We start from the raw sequence: 17,112 nt of genomic DNA, 5'->3' as shown, positions 1-17,112 counted from the left end.
ACCGAATACTACTGGAGGTGGCTTCTGATTACATACCTGGATCGTGGGGGTGGGATGTTAATTTAAAAAAAAATTCAGGACTTTAATACTGATAACTCATCTTCTGGATAGGTCATCAGTATCTGATCAGTGGAGGTCTGACACCTGGGATCCCCACCGATCAGCGGTTTGAGAAGGCACCGGTGCTCCTGTGAGTACTGCGGCCTTCTCGCAGCTTACCGCGCACAGCGCCGCATATTGTATAGTGGTTGTGCTTCTATAGGGCTGAGCTGCTCCTAGGCCACGTGACTGATGGCCAGTGACGACACGTTATAGAAAAAGCTGTGAGAAGGCCACAGCGCTTACAGAAGTGCCGGTGCCTTCTTTGGCAGCTGATCATGGGGGTCTTGGGTGTCGGACCCCCATTGATCAGATAGTTATGACCTATCTCAATGTACCCGGGACTGATCAAGGAAACTCAAACGAGACCAATGAGACGCAATCCAAGGAAATGAATAAGCTGGTTATGAATATTTTTGCCGTGGAACTGACTGCGGATAAAATTAGGGTATTGAGTCGTGGACTGACTTTCTACCTCTCGATACCAAGTGATCGGTTCAATATTGAGCTTGATCTGCAGCGATTTTTTAGGAGAATACGATTAAAAGTTTTTTTTGCTACAGATAGGGTTGTTAATATGAGAATCAATAGAAGCAATAATATGTTATGCTTGAAGGATTTAAATCTTAAGAAAAAAAGTGATTTTTCTCCCCCACAGAATAACCATGTGATAGAATCTTATATTGAGATAGTCTCTAAACAAATTGGAAGATTGAGGGAACAAAGTAGAGATGAATGTATATAGAACATATCTAAACAAGAAAAGCTAGCCCTAAAGTCCCTTGAGCAAAATAGAGAAATAACAGTGAAGCCTGCTGACAAGGGGGGTGCAGTTGTAGTGATAGACACCGACAAATATATTCATGCGATACGGAGACAGCTTGATGATGGTGATGTATATGAGGCATTGAGAGGAGACTCTAAATTTGAGATAATGAATACTCTGAAGTAAATGATTGATAAGGCTATTGATGATGGCTTTATAGATAAGGATTTGGGAGAATACTTAAAAGTACAACATCCTTTTTACCCCTTTATTATATATACTTCTAAAAATCCATAAGAGGTTAAAAGACCCCCCGGTAGACCGATAGTCTCGGGTCCAGAGTCAGTATTCAGCACCATAGCTGTATTTCTAGATAGATTGTTACGTGAACATGCCATTAATGCCCCCTTTTAGACACTAGTGATTTCCTTTAGAAATTACGGGAGATTGTGTTACCGGAACAATTTTTTCTTGTTAGCTTTGATGTAGTTCCACTTTATACTTCAATTGAACATGACAATGGACTGAGGGCAGTCGATGTTGCCCTGACCAGCATGGGACTCCCTCCTCGTTCTACCCGGTTTGTCCTCCAACTCCTGGAGGTTGTCCGCAGGAAGAATTATTTCTTGTTTGGCGACACCTTCTACCAACAGAAGCGGGGTACGCCGATGGGGTCGAATGTGGCCCCTACTTATGCTAACATCTATATGGCCGAAGTGGAGGACAGGCTGGTATATAATTTGGCACATATGGAGAGAGTCCTGTGCTGGTGGCGCTACATCGATGACATCTTCTTAATTTGGAGTGGTACGTTAGAAGAGTTGGAGAGTTTCCATGAACATCTTGATAGGGGAGTCCCTGGACTGCAGTTTACCAGAACGACATCTGATTGTGAATTACAATTCTTGGATCTTAGGATTTATGTAGAGGATGGAGACCTCAAAACTGATTTATATCAGAAACCCACCGATAGAAACAACTTATTGAGGTATGATAGTAATTATCCTCGATGTATGATTGAGCCACTCCTGTGGAGTCAACTGTTGAGAGTTAGGAGAGTGGTAACTGATGAGAAATTTGGAAGGAGAGTGGAAGAAATGTGCGATACATTTTCTAAAAGAGGTTATCCCGGTAGACTGCTTGAAAGATCCCACGGTAAGGTATTGACAGTGGAAAGGGAGGTGACTTTACGGACGACCCCCGTTAATAATGAGATATGTAGGATTACGTTTGTATCCTCTTTTGTTATACATAGTGGTAAAATTGCAGGGATTTTGAAGAAAGAATGGCACATTTTACAAATGGGTTTACCATCTATACGGGAATTTGAGGCACCACCCCTTATGGCATGTAAATAGAACGTTAGTTTGAAAGATAAATTGATGAAAGCAGATATAGGGGGCATACAAATGGACAGACGTTATCTTGCCCCACGAAAGTCAGGCAATTTCCCATGTTTGGGATGTTGTAATTGTGGGAATATGATAAAAGGGGACACATTCATACATCCGTATACAGGACAGGTATATAGCATCAAAGGCTATTATACATTGTTGATCAAGAGATGTGATCTATATGATCCAGTTTCCTTGTGGCATGATATATGTTGGTGAGACTACCATGGAAATTAGGGAGAGAATTAATAAATATAAAAGTACTATCAGGATTTTTTTTTTAGACAAACAGTTGCTAAACATTTTGTGGATTGTGGCCATTCTATCAATCAATTAAGGTTTCGTGTAATTGATTCAGTGGGGACATTGAGAAGAGGAGAAGATAAGTAGAAAATTTTGAGGAAGAAGGAATTGAGGTGGATTTTTACCCTGAGATCGTTACAACCCCATGGATTGAACATAGAATTCAATGTAAGTGGTATTGAGTAATTCTATCTGTATTTTTCATTAGTATAAGGGTCCATTCAGGCGTCCGTAGTGTTTTGCGATCCGCAAATTGCGGACCGCAAAACACTGACACTGCACATGGCCGGCACTATATAGAGGATTCCTATTCTTGTCTGCAGCTGCGGACAAGAACAGGACATGCTCTATTTTTTTGCGGAGCCGCGGACCGGAAGTTCGGGGCCGCAGACCGGAAATGTGGATGCAGATGTGGATTCATTGATAATTGCAGAACGGATCCGGATCATTCATACGGACATGTGAATGGACTCTAAGAACATTTATTGATTTTATGGAAGTATTCTTTTTAATATTTCTTTTACTGTTGTTTTTATGTTGTTATTGTAGGAGGCGGATGGACGGCACTGGACACAGACCACGCACTGCGATGAAATAATTGAGGATCGGTAACAATTATTTATAGTGACTAATCGTACACTATTTAATAAGAGATTTTCTATAGTCTGATCACTCTGCAAGGATGTAGTGTTGCGCTATGGGACAAAGTTGATCTCCAAGGAGACTGAAACGCCTCTCCCGCCGGTGAGATCCGAGCGGATCATGTGACTTTTCTCTGTAGTATCATGTAATGAATTGACGTCACTTACCTTGAATGAATGAGTCATGGATTGCGCGCTGACATGCGCGGTACAAACGATGAGACGCTGAGATGGCGTCGCAGTGCGGGTGGTTGTGGGGGTTCCATTGGCCGCCATTCTCCATACGGTAAACACTGATTGATGTATACCAATTGGGTGATGGTGATTAAGAAAATAACAGATCTTATTGGAGACTTTTTGATCAGTGGGTGTGTTAATGGCATATTAAGATATTTTATTGGTTTTCAGTAATTGTGGGAGGAATTAGTAGCACTATATAGTTTTGCCAATCATCATTGTATGTTATGCTTGAGAAAAACTATGATGTAGCTGAAACGTTGAATTTTATTGCTCTTTTTGTACATTATTCATGGACGTACGGTGAATTAAAGACCCTTATATGGCTATTCTGCCGTCATCTTCTATTCTTTGCTATCCAGAGGATAGGTCATCAGTTGTAAAGTCTCAGAAAACCGCTTGAAGCCAGGATGGGAGGGGCCAACAAGAGAGTTTGTGAGCCTGGCTCCTCCCCCGTGACTCCTTACTGGCATTCAGTTATTTGTCTTCATCATACCTATGGTGGGGGTGTAAGGAGGGATTGACGTCTGCGAAAGGAGTGTTCGGCCAACAGCTAAGGTCAGCATTGGTATGGAGACTTGGGTTATTGCCGGCATTGAGCAGAAGCATTATATACCAAGAACGTCACTAATCCTAAACCAAACACTTCTAATAACAATACTAATACCCTCATTAGCATTACCCATAATCCCGTATTGACAGCCTTAGGAATACAGCTAAGCTCCTTATACAATTATCCTATCACATATCATCCTAGAACTGTTTCCGTCATTCATTGTTTGCACAAACTGCTTAAAAACCCCAAATGTAAGAAAAATGGGGGGGGGGGGGGGGATATTCCTTCCCTATCATATATATGCTGACCCTTTAAGCATTTATGGGGTCCTTTATCAAACTGGTGTGAAAGGTGAAATCTGATTGGTTGCTATGGGCAACTAAGCCAGTTCTACTTTACACCAGTTTGATAAATGACCCCAATTAGTTTGCACAGCACCAGTGCATTCAGGTAAAAGGGGCTAAGGCGCAGTACCTGCACAGTGATCGGCCCATGTCCGGTAAACAAGTGATTGTATATCCTAGTGATAGCCCACCACCTGATATCACTGGAAAGACCCTTGCCAACCTTCCTAGAATGTCTGGGAGGCTCCTGGAATAAGGGCACACCATAGTTGCCAACAGTCCCGAATCTGCAGGGTCTGTCTAATTTTCAGAGACAATCCTGGCAATTTAGGGCTTTCCGGACCCCTTCCTCATGCACTTTGTATGCTCAGTCCCTGGTGTCCATGTAACCATACAAAAAGGGGGTGTGGAAATGTACAAAGCGGGCACAGCCTATGCTAACATGGGAGTGGCCTCATAAAAGGGGTGCGCCACTGCCCAGAACAATTTCATCGGATGGCACCCATGAAAAGTTGGATTTTGAACCTTTGACTGGCGAGGACATAAGGGTTATGTGCTGGCCGCTATAGGTTATCATAGCGATGAACGTATGCTCAGATTTAGGGCTCATTCCCACGACCGTGGTTTAGTTCCGCATCCGAGACGCATTTTTTGCGGCTCGGGTGCGGACCTATTCACTTTAACTCCATGTGCTGTCCACATCTGTTGCTCCGTTCCGTGGCCCTGCAAAAATGATAGATCATGTCCTAATCTTGTCCGTTTTGCGGACAAGAATAGGCATTTCTAAAATGGGCCGTCTGTTCCGTTCAGCAAATTGCGGAAGGCACACGGGCGACATCCGTGTTTTGCGGATCCGGAATTTGCGGACCACAAAACACGGCACGGTCTTGTGAATGAGCCCTTAACGTGGGGCAGATTTATGAAAACTATCTTAAAGAAATACTGTCTTTGTTGCAGTAACCAATCAGAGCGCAGGTTTCATTTTTAAAGAGAAATGAAAGCTGTGCTGTGACTGGTTGCTATGGGCGACAAAGACATTTGTCTTCTAGATGGTGCCATAAATCTCCATGTCCTGACTCCAAACACAATGGGGGAGATTTATCAAAACTGCTGTAAAGGAAAACTGGTTTAGTTGCCCCTAGCAACCAATCAGATTCCACCTGGATTCCATCCAAAGGAGCACTGAAAAATGAAAGGTGGAATCTGATTGGTTGCTAGGGGCAACTAAACCAGTTTTCCTTTACAGCAGTTTTGATAAATCTGCTCCATTGTGTGACTTGAATTCGACGCCACAGCTAGACTCCATGGGGGAATCCATCACGAGGGGAATATTTGTCAGTTTTGCCTAAAATGTTGTAATTTATCAAGCCTTGTCAGTTGTCTGATAAATTTGGCACATCTTTAACAATAACACGTACGCCCCCAATTTTCATCCCACTAGTGTGAGATTGAGACTACACGCCGAGATTAACCACATCCACTTTCCTGTGAGAGCGGCATAAAATCACAAAAACGTCACATATTTTTTAACAAAATTTTGGTAAAAAATTTGCAACTTTTTGATAGCAGTGTTTTGGGCTCAGAGAGAATGGTAAATGCCCACCTTTGGCTTCTCAGGGAGGGCAGCACACCGGAACACAATTAGTGAGGGCGGACTTTACCACCAAGGAAACCAAGCGAATGCTCGGGGTCCCAGAGGTCAGGGAGCCCCTGCTGACAATAGGTGGTTTAAAAAAAATACTAAATACAAAAAACAACTAGCCAGTGACGAATGTATTCAGTCGGTACAGATGCACAGGGGCCCAGTAAGGGAGGGGGCCCTTTTCAGCTGTAGATGAGTAGAAGCAATGCACAGAGAGTGGGGCTTAGAAGTGCCATGGGGAGGGAGCCTTGAAATTAGATGAGGTGGAGCTTAGCCATGCAACGGGGCCCCAAGTGAATGGAGGCCGAGGAGCTCTAATTACACTGTCGACAGCGAGCAGGTAAACTAAAGAGGACGTAGTGGTCGTAAGAGGCCTGCAGTCTCTTCAAAAAGCTGACCAGCTAACCAAACAACCCCCTTAACAATGACCTTGTGTGGGGGTGGTATTCACGGCTCCCTTTAAGGCTACATGCACATGACCGTTGTTTTGGTCCGCATCCGAGCCGCAGTTTTTGCCGCTCGGATGCGGACCCATTCACTTTAATGGGGCCGCAAAAGATACGGACAGCACTCCGTGTGCTGTCCGCATCCGTTGCTCCGTTCCGCGGTCCGCAAAAAAATTATAACCTGTCCTATTCTTGTCCGTTTTGCGGACAAGAATAGGCAGTTATATTAATGGCTGTCTGTGCCGTTCCGCAAATTGCAAACCGCAAAACACACAACGGTCGTGTGCATATAGCCTAATAGGCGTCTAAACCAGACATCACTTTACACTTTATTTATATACTTCCGAAGAACCACAAAAATTTGGCAAATAAGGGATGAGATTTAAAGGTCACTGCCATCAAATTTGTATCACATATTAACAGCTGATATGTGGATAATTATTTTAATTATTTTTTTACAAAAAACGGATGAATGATTTTCTGCATATAAATTCTTGAAGTCACTCCATGTATTCTACTTCCTGTCCTGGCTCTTTAACTTCCTCTTTGTCTTTTGACTTTTAGGATGGCAGACAATCTCACTTAAAGGGGTTGGCCCACAAAAAAAATGATTTTACAGTTTTCAAACCAGGACCTGGGTCTGAACACTTTTGTAATTGCATGTAATAAAAAATGAAGTACAGTATTCAATAAAATGTATCTGTACATCTGTACAGCGCCACCTGCTGTTTGTTCTTTTTCTTATTTCTTTGTCCTGCTCCCTGAGATGGCCGCACATGCTCAGTTCAGCTGTCTCCTGAGCTGTGATGGAGAGAGAGCTGCAGCAGAAAAGACACGCCTCCTGAGCAGCAGAAAAGACACGCCTCCTGAGCAGCAGAAAAGATACGCCTCCTGAGCAGCAGAAGAGACACGCCTCCTGAGCAGCAGAAAAGACACGCCTCCTGAGCAGCAGAAGAGACACGCCTCCTGAGCTGCCAGCTTGATATAAATCTAGCATAACAATTGGAGCAGTGAATGTGGAGATCTCTGGATCCATGTGAGGTACAGGGCTGGTTCTAGCTTTGTTACAATGAGATTGTCATGTACTATATGATGTCAGATTTTTATTTTTTTACATTAATTATGGGAAAACCCCTTTAACTCCCCCAGTCAGAGGATCAATGCGGCCAAGAGAGCCCCCCCAGTAGTGACTAAATCAGAGCATCACACATTGCACTCATTAATGAAATGTTCTTCTGTGGACATCTTTATCCTATCAAGAGAACTATAGAGATGTCATACTGTTATCCTAATTCTACTATTCTACTATTATACTTGCAAATAACATCTTTCCTCACAGCAGCAGTAAAATAACATGGGATCCCCATCTATACAGGAGTTTTAGCTCTCTGTACCGACTGCTACTGAAGGACAATATTTTATATGTAGTTTCCGGTATAGTGCTGCCAACATGAAAAATAAAGTCAGCCATAAATAAAATAAAAAATAATTATAAAAAAAATTCTGTGAATATTTAGTTAAAAAAATACCACTTTCTGATAGAAGTGTCCCTTTAAGTAAACATCTTGATTTTCTTAATAATAGTCTAAAATTCCAAGTTCATGATGAGTCACGGTCCATGAATACGTTTCTGGATATCAGCTCTCACCTCACAAGTATGACTGATCCGCCATAGTGTCTATCATGTCCGTGACAGCTCCGTCCCATGTGAGCTCACAGGAAAACCGATGCCGAGGATCAGTCATCACTACACCACTCCGCATTATTCCGTTTTCACATCACAAACGTTAGAAAAGCCCAAATGAATCACAGAGGAACACTCCGGATATTGTTCCCAACACGCCAGAATGAAAAAGATTCAAAAGGAGCTGAATTAAAGAATTAAAGGTGCCATCGCCCACGACTTACACGTTTTTTTCCCGAAAAACAGGTTTTGCTCGATACTCTTTTTGGATTCAGAATCACTCTCATCATGCTTCAGGGCGGGGGGGGAGGGGAGGGGACCAGAGATTTCATATTCAATTTCCAGAGGGAGGAGCCTTTTCTTGTGCTCACAGTCGCCCCCTGCTGAGCCATTTGTGTATTGCTGACGGATCTGTTCACTGACTTCTGGACCATGGGGGCCCTGGTGTCAGCAAGAATAACGGGCTCTGTGGCAGGGATATCAGCCACCGCTCCAATTTGAACAGTGGCCTTGGTTCACGATTGTGGTTAGTTGCTTCTCAAACCAAAAAACTTGAGAATTTGGCCTAAAATAACTGCTATAATACTGCCCCTATGACGCGGGCGGTTTTATAGAAAAAGTATGGCCCCACCGTATGCCATTTTTTAGACAGTCTTTTTTTATAATTGTAGCCTACACAAAACCATCATATACAATAGTGACATGAGAATACTGCCGTATACAGCCCAAGAGATACCGCCATACAGTGCAGGTTCTAAACAATACTGCCTTAAAGGGGTATTCTAAATGTAACATGCAGGTCAACAATAGGAGGTCCGAATGTACTTCAAGTTCAGTCCCCTTTACTTTAACGGGACTCATTTTGCCACACGGTATATCGAGCTGGTGCACTGACGCTCCTTTGATCAGAGGGGGTGCAAGGAGTCGGACCCCTAATAATCTGATCTTAATGATCTATCCTAAAGACAGGTCATCAATATTTAAAAGGGTTGGCCCACAGGCCCATGTCATACTGCTAGGATAGGCCTCCAATGTCCAGCCTCTTAGACCCACACCTATCTCTAGAACAGCGCCTGCGATGTGAAGGAGAGCGGCGTGCTCGGATATAGTCAGGTCCCATAGAAATGAATAGGAAGCGCATTGCGCAAGCGCGGCCACCGCTCCCATTCCCTTGTATGGGGCTGACGGAAATAGCCGAGCCAGCGCATGCGCAGTGCGCCCTCCTTCACTTTGTGAACTCCGTTCCAGAGATAAGTGCGCACTTATCAGACACTGCTGGCATATTCTAGCGATATGACACCAATTGATGAGATTGGCCAACCCCCTTTAAGTCCTGGAATAACCCCCTTTAAAAAGCCACACACAATACTGCAATTCAGTTCCCAAAGAATACCTCCATTAACTGCTAAATAATACCAGGTGGCTTTTATTTTGCTGCACAAATTTTTGTCTTTGGAGCCCCCCCCCCCCACCCCAGAGAAAATGGAGGCACTGTGCTATTTCAGCTTGTCACCCTGTAAAACCAGCGCCGCCCTATGCAGAAGATTTATGACGAGCAAAAAAAATGATTTAAAAAAAATTCAGAACGTAGATATTCGTGAAATACCAGTTGGATGCTAATGTCTGTAAAGCGCTGCGGAATATAGTGGCGCTATATAAGTGCCTTACGTCTCAGCTGAGTAATAATCCCGCTGGATAGGCCCTGGACATGACATCCTACAACACATACTATACAGACTCCAGCCATACAATAAACTACGGGGCGGGGATACACACAGAAACCAAAATGTATGTAGGCGCCGCTCTTCATGGACACTGCATATACAGTCAAGAGATTTTAAAATTTACCACCGTTTCAACACATATCCATTACCTTTTTTTGTTTTTTGCTGTATTCCCTTAATTTTGCTCATTTTTTCACTGTTCCACAAAAAGAATCTGCAGCTCCATGGAGACCATCAACAAGCAGGAGGCCTCAGAGGCAAGGTAACCAATACCCTTAGAAACTGGCTACAGGTGCCATTATTATTTTTTTGTGTGGGAAGGAACAGTACCGGTTCCGTTGACTGTGATCAGGGGCAGCAAGCTTAATGGCTCCCCTGGGGCCCCAAAGCTAACTTGACCCACCAAAAGATTGTCTAGGGTAGGGGGCAGGGATAAAAGTCTGGTCTACCCTCAGCATAGGTCTCACCGCCCCAAGATAGACTGGCATCCCCACAGACCAGCTGTTTCGTCCAGCTGCCGACACTGGAAACAATACAGCGGATGGAAGGTGTCGGCGAACACCGACGAACTGCAGCTCAGCTCCCATTCACTTGAATGGGCGCTGAGCGTCAGTACCTGTGCATTGCCACCGCATAGTCGCTGGCGCCAGCGGATGTCCGACTCTGAACCAAGCTGATCGGTGGAGGTGCTGCATGTCGTACCCCTAATGATCTGATCCTAAGGATAGACTATCAGTATCGAAGTCCCCGAAAACCCCTTTAACTGAGCTCTTACTCTAGACAAACTTTTCATGGGCCCATTTAGCTTTGGGGCCCCATAGGAGCCACAAAGCCTGCCACATCCACTTTCATCACATAATTCAGGGTCATGCAGTCCCACATCCCTGTTGTTCAGGTGTGATGCCATGACCCACCACCAGGGGGCACTGGTCCCATGCCTCCTTTGGGGCCCCTGGTCATCAAATATAAACCTGTCACATGGATATTGAGTTACTTACTGCGATGAGAGCCGAGTTTCTTTGTCCCAGTCCATTCGAGGCTTGCTGGCCTCCGTTAACGTCGCCGCCCTCGTCAGCAAGCAGTTGCGGCTGCTGCGGCTGATGGTGGCGGTAGTCCGGGGGGGCAGCGCATGAGCTCTTGCTATGCTTGGTGGTCTTTCTAGAGCCCTGGCCATGCTGGACAAGGGTCAGCAGCTGCAGGGTGTTCTCCCGCTCCCGATCAGAACTTTCCGCCCTGCTGCGATCATAGCGACCCTCGCAGTTCAGGTGATGTTGGCGGCAAACCGCTATTCGAGCCCGCAGTCGCTCAACGATGGCGCTATGCAACCGGGGAGCCACGGTTCCGCCCCCGAGCAGACCCACATTAGATACTCCAATTGCGAGACTCCCCGCCGGGGCTTGAGGGGGGGCTGTTTCCCCCATAGCTCTGGAGGCACGGTTTCCAAAATTCAGTTACAGATGGTTGATATTTTATCCTTATTGTAACATAAATGGAGGAGATGGCGGCCGGGAGACGAAGTTATCCGAAAGTGATGGGCGGTCCTAAAAGGGAAACATATCTCGTTACAAGAGCGCATGCAAAACGCCAAAACAGGAGGTGTTCCCCCTAATCCTATTCAGCTGGTATATCTGGATATGGGAAAGCTGAGTAACAAACAATACGGATCCCAGGGATATCACTATGGCTGTAGCTGGCAGGGTAGCAGACATTGCAGCGGCTATGGGACCCAACAACTAAGGGCCCATCTCTGATCTGAGGTTAGGCGAAGCTAGTCATGACTCTGGATGATGGAGCCCCATGGTTATCTCTGCCCTGTGCATGGTGTCTTCTCTGGAGCATCACCTTTTGTACTATCACAGTACTTGTGTAGTGTGGATAATACCTGCATGAGGCATCATTATCAGGTTTGCTATGCTGCTACGCTGTACATGTGCTTTATTCCTGTGCTATGATATCATGGTGTGCGTTATCCTTCCACTGTGACATCACTATGTCATTATCATTGTACTGTGACATCACGTTGTACCTCATCCATAGACTGGCATCACTGCATTTATTATCCCTGTACTGTGACATCACTGCATTTATTATCCTGTACTGTGACATCACTGTGTTTATTATCCCTGTACTGTGACACCTCTGTGTTTATTATCCCTGTACTGTGACATCGCTGTGTTTATTATCCCTGTACTGTGACATCACTGTGTTTATTGTCCCTGTACTGTGACATCACTGTGTTTATTATCCCTGTACTGTGACATCACTGTGTTTATTATCCTGTACTGTGACATCACTGTGATTATTATCTCTGTACTATGACATCGCTGTGTTTATTATCCCTGTACTGTGACATGACTGTGTTTATTATCCCTGTACTGTGACATCACTGTGTTTATCATCCCTGCACTGTGACATCACTATGTTTATTATCTCTGCACTGTGACATCACTATGTTTATTATCCCTGTACTGTGACATCACTGTGTTTATCATCCCTGTACTGTGACATCACTATGTTTATTATCTCTGTACTATGACATCACTGTGTTAATTATCCCTGTACGTGACATCACTGTGTATACTATCTCTATACTGTGACATCACAGTGTTTATTATCCCTGTACTGTGACATCACTGCGTGTATTATCTCTGTACTGTGACATCACTGTGTTTATTATCCTGCACTGTGACATCACTGTGTTTATTATCCCTGCACTGTGACATCACTGTGTTTATTATCCCTGTACTGTGACATCACTGTGTTTATTATCTCTGTACTGTGACATCACTGTGTGCATTATCCCTGTTCTGTGACATCACTGTGTTTATTATCTCTGTACTGTGACATCACTGTGTTTATTATCCCTGTACTGTGACATCACTGTGTTTATTATCCCTGTACTGTGACATCACTGTGTTTATTATCCCTGTACAGTGACATCACTGTGTTTATTATTCCTGTACTGTGACATCACTGTGTTTATTATCCCTGTACTGTGACATCACTGTGTGTATTATTCCTGTATTATGACATCACTGTGTGCATTATCCCTGTACTGTGACACCTCTGTGTTTATTATCCCTGTACTGTGACATCACTGTGGTTATTATCCTTGTACTGTGACATCACTGTGTTTATTATCCCTGTACTGTGACATCACTGTGTTTATTATCCCTGTACTGTGACATCGCTGTGTTTATTATCCCTGTACTGTGACATCACTGTGTTTATTATTCCTGTATTATGACATCACTGTGTGCATTATCCCTGTACTGTGACATCACTGTGTTTATTATCTCTGTACTGTGACATCACTGTGTTTATTATCCCTGTACAGTGACATCACTGTGTTTATTATCCCTGCACTGTGACATCACTGTGTTTATTATCTCTGTACTGTGACATCACTGTGTTTATTATTCCTGTACTGTGACATCACTATGTTTATTATCCCTGTACTGTGACATCACTGTGTTTATTATCTCTGTACTGTGACATCACTGTGTTTATTATCCCTGTACTGTGACATCACTGTGTTTATTATCCCTGTACTGTGACATCACTGTGTTTATTATCCCTGTACTGTGACATCACTGTGTTTATTATCCCTGTACTGTGACATCACTGTGTTTATTATCCCTGTACTGTGACATCACTGTGTTTATTAATCCTGTACTGTGACATCACTGTGTTTATTATCCCTGTACTGTGACATCACTGTGTTTATTATCCCTGTACTGTGACATCACTGTGTTTATTATCTCTGTACTGTGACATCACTGTGTTTATTACCTCTGTACTGTGACATCTCTGTGTTTATTATCTCTGTACTGTGACATCACTTATTATCCCTGTACTGTGACATCACTGTGTTTATTATCCCTGTACTGTGACATCACTGTGTTTATTATCTCTGTACTGTGACATCACTGTGTTTATTATCTCTGTACTGTGACATCACTGTGTTTATTATCTCTGTACTGTGACATCACTGTGTTTATTACCTCTGTACTGTGACATCTCTGTGTTTATTATCTCTGTACTGTGACATCACTTATTATCCCTGTACTGTGACATCACTGTGTTTATTATCCCTGTACTGTGACATCACTGTGTTTATTATCTCTGTACTGTGACATCACTGTGTTTATTACCTCTGTACTGTGACATCACTGTGTTTATTATCCCTGTACTGTGACATCACTGTGTTTATTATCCCTGGACTGTGACATCACTGTGTTTATTATCTCTGTACTGTGACATCTCTGTGTTTATTATCCCTGTACTGTGACATCACTGTGTTTATTATCTCTGTACTGTGACATCACTTATTATCCCTGTACTGTGACATCACTGTTTATTATCCCTGTACTGTGACATCACTGTGTTTATTATCCCTGTACTGTGACATCACTGTGTCTATTATTCCTGTATTATGACATCACTGTGTGCATTATCTGTGCGCATTAGCGAGACCAAAAATTTCATAAGCTTTTCATGCTGTTTCTTGCTGCTGAAGATGCTCATAGTGGAGCGAGGCCCCATTCCAAGTTTACTACGGGCCCCTCTGGTTACGCCTCTTGATATGACCCAGGTTTTTGTCAATGCTCAACCATGCTGATTTGTAGGTTAGGACTCTGTGAGAGCTGGGTGACAATGAGCGCTAGGGTGTCCGAATATCGGTTGTCAGCCCGCTCTCACTAAATCCTTAATCTGCTGCGCTACAGGAGTGCACGCATTCAATTACATTTAGATTTGCTGTTCAAGACTGTGAGAAAGTCAGTGACAACCCCCGAGGGAGTGAATTGCAGCCATCCTGGTTGTCACCCATCTTTTCCAGACTCAGATACAGGATACAAGTATGATCAGAAATAAACAATTTAAACTCAAGATTTAAAAAAATTCTTTATCACCTCCTAACTTACAAATGTGAAGATGATTGAGGTGCACAAGGCCGGGTCACCATCTACACAGGAACCTGCTGCGTCCTCAGGCCATGCTGGGAGTTATAGTTCTGCAAACACTGAGGCGCAGCATGTTGCCTAAGAGTATATTAAAAATAGATAAAAAGTCAATCAGAACAGAAAAACATGTAGCAGAGCCGATCTTCTCAGATGTAGTCTTGATGAGCGTGTCATTTGGCAAAACTAGTGATATCCCAATTAGAGATGAGCGAATTTCATATTTTGAAATTGGTTCACGCTTCGTTTGGTGGTAAAAGCAGAATTGCGTTATGGATTCCGTTACCACGGACCATAACGCAATTGTATGACGGAATGCATAATGGAATGCCTTTAGAGGCAAAAAGACATTCCCTTATGCATTCCATCATACAATTGCGTTATGGTCCGTGGTAACGGAATCCATAACGCAATTCTGCTTTTACCACCAAACGAAGCGTGAACCAATTTCAAAATATGAAATTCGCTCATCTCTAATCCCAATGTGTTACTTATTTTTTTTTTTTTACATAGGACTGCAGGTAATCCTGCTGCCTGATCTTGAGGCCTCTTGCACACGACCGTATGTATTTTGCGGTCCGCAAAAAAACCAAACGGATGACATCCGTGTGCATTCCGTATTTTAAGAAACGGAACAGCTGGCCCTTCATAGTACAGTACGTAATGCGGACAATAATAGGACATGTTCTATTTTTTTGCAGAACGGAAATACGGACATACGGAAACGGAATGCTCACGGAGTTAGGGCTACATGCACACAACCGTATGTGTTTTGAGGTCCGCAAATTGCATCCGTATGTTTGCGGATCCATTGTAACCATGCCTAAAAACGGACAAGAATAGGACATGTTCTATTTTTTTTGTGGGGCTACGGAACGGACATACTGATGCGGACAGCACACGGAGAGCTGTCCGCATTTTTTGCGCACCCATTGAAATGAATGGGTCCGCATCCTAACCGCAAAAAAAAAAAAACGGAACGGAAACAAACAACGTTCGTGTGGATGTAGCCTAACTTCCGTTTTATTTGCGGACCCATTGATGTGAATGGTTCCGCATACAGTCTGCAAAAAAAAACAACGAACGGACACGGAAAGAAAATACGTTTGTGTGCAAGAGGCCTAACTCAGTCACCGTGATCAAGTGCATAAAAGAAACAGTGAGATAAACTCAGCTCTGCTACATCTGTGAACATCCCCAGCAGCCTTACCTTATGAAACTCCAGCCTGCACCCTCAGATGGGAGAAATGCATTCTTCTCTGATGAACTGTGGAAGAGATTTTCCCAGGCTGCCGGAGGCTCCAGAAACTTGTTCTTCAAATCTTCTCTTCTCTCAAGTTTCTCCAAGTTCCAGATAAAGTGCTTCCCTGCGCTGTACTGTGTGCACAGTCACCTCCTATAGGCACAAGCATAAACCTGGGGAGGAAAGTAGTAATTTTTGTAACTTTTCTTGCTGCTTGTTGTCAGCCCAGTCTGCTCATACTAAGTGTACCCAGCACTTTCCCAGTACAGAGACTTTCATTGTGTGTGAGAGACTGGGTAATCCTGGTATGTTCACACATTCTCTACTGCGGCATCTAGTGGACAAACGGTGTAATTGCAGGTAGTGTGAGAATTGGATTAAAATCATTAATGTATAAGAGAGCCCTCTGGTGGAGGTTAGTGAGAATGCAGTCTGAGTGCAACAGAAGCAATGTACTGTAAAGGTCAGTGACAGAGACTGTTCTGTTCATCACAGTAATGCATAGAAATCAGATTTGCAATAATCAGAATGATCACATAGATTTTTGCAGGGATCTTGCAATGTATACCCATAGTGGGACCCACACCTATCTGACATTTGTGGCATAACCTAGCCATATGTCACCAGTGTTTGAGGTTAGATGACCCCTATAAGTCCTCCAAGACTACAATCATTTTCATGTTTTCCCCCTTTGCATCTTGGTGTTGTTGTTTTTTTGTTTGTTTTTTAGGTACCAGTTGTATTTTTCAGTAGCACCATATATGGGTTTGTTTTTTGTGAGACAAGCGTTATTTTTTAATGCCTCCATTTACAGTAATTTACCAAATTACCTACTGAAAATGGGATGAAAAAATCTTTGTTGGGTGACATTGAAATAGAAATATACTGTGCACTAAAAATTATGTGAAGACTGTATTCAGAGGGGTCAGTATGATTATGGCCATACCTAATTTAAAAGGTTTTTATTATATGCTTTTGTTATATTTTACTACTGTAAAAAAAAATAACTCTGAAAAAAGTTGCATCAACATATTCTGGCACCATAACTTTATATTTTCTTCTACAGAGCTGT

The 17,112-nt window shown here is 43.3% G+C and overlaps 1 protein-coding gene across 1 annotated transcript in view; it reads right to left on the bottom strand.

Moving 5' to 3' along the window:
• Window positions 1-16,295, bottom strand: part of MAML2 (mastermind like transcriptional coactivator 2) — a 185,919-nt gene extending 169,624 nt beyond the window's left edge. Inside the window, exons 1-2 of the mRNA XM_040426306.1 lie at window positions 16,008-16,295; window positions 10,835-11,377 (exon numbers count right to left, since the gene is read on the bottom strand). Of these exons, the coding sequence (XP_040282240.1) occupies window positions 10,835-11,257 (423 nt within the window). The 5' untranslated portion in view covers window positions 11,258-11,377; window positions 16,008-16,295. The remainder of the gene's footprint in view (window positions 1-10,834; window positions 11,378-16,007) is intronic.
• Between the last annotated feature and the right edge of the window lie 817 nt (window positions 16,296-17,112).

Source organism: Bufo bufo, chromosome 3 (genome assembly GCF_905171765.1).
Source record: "Bufo bufo chromosome 3, aBufBuf1.1, whole genome shotgun sequence".
Classification (NCBI taxonomy): Eukaryota; Metazoa; Chordata; class Amphibia; order Anura; family Bufonidae; genus Bufo; species Bufo bufo.
This window is presented reverse-complemented; position numbering and strand designations above follow the sequence as displayed.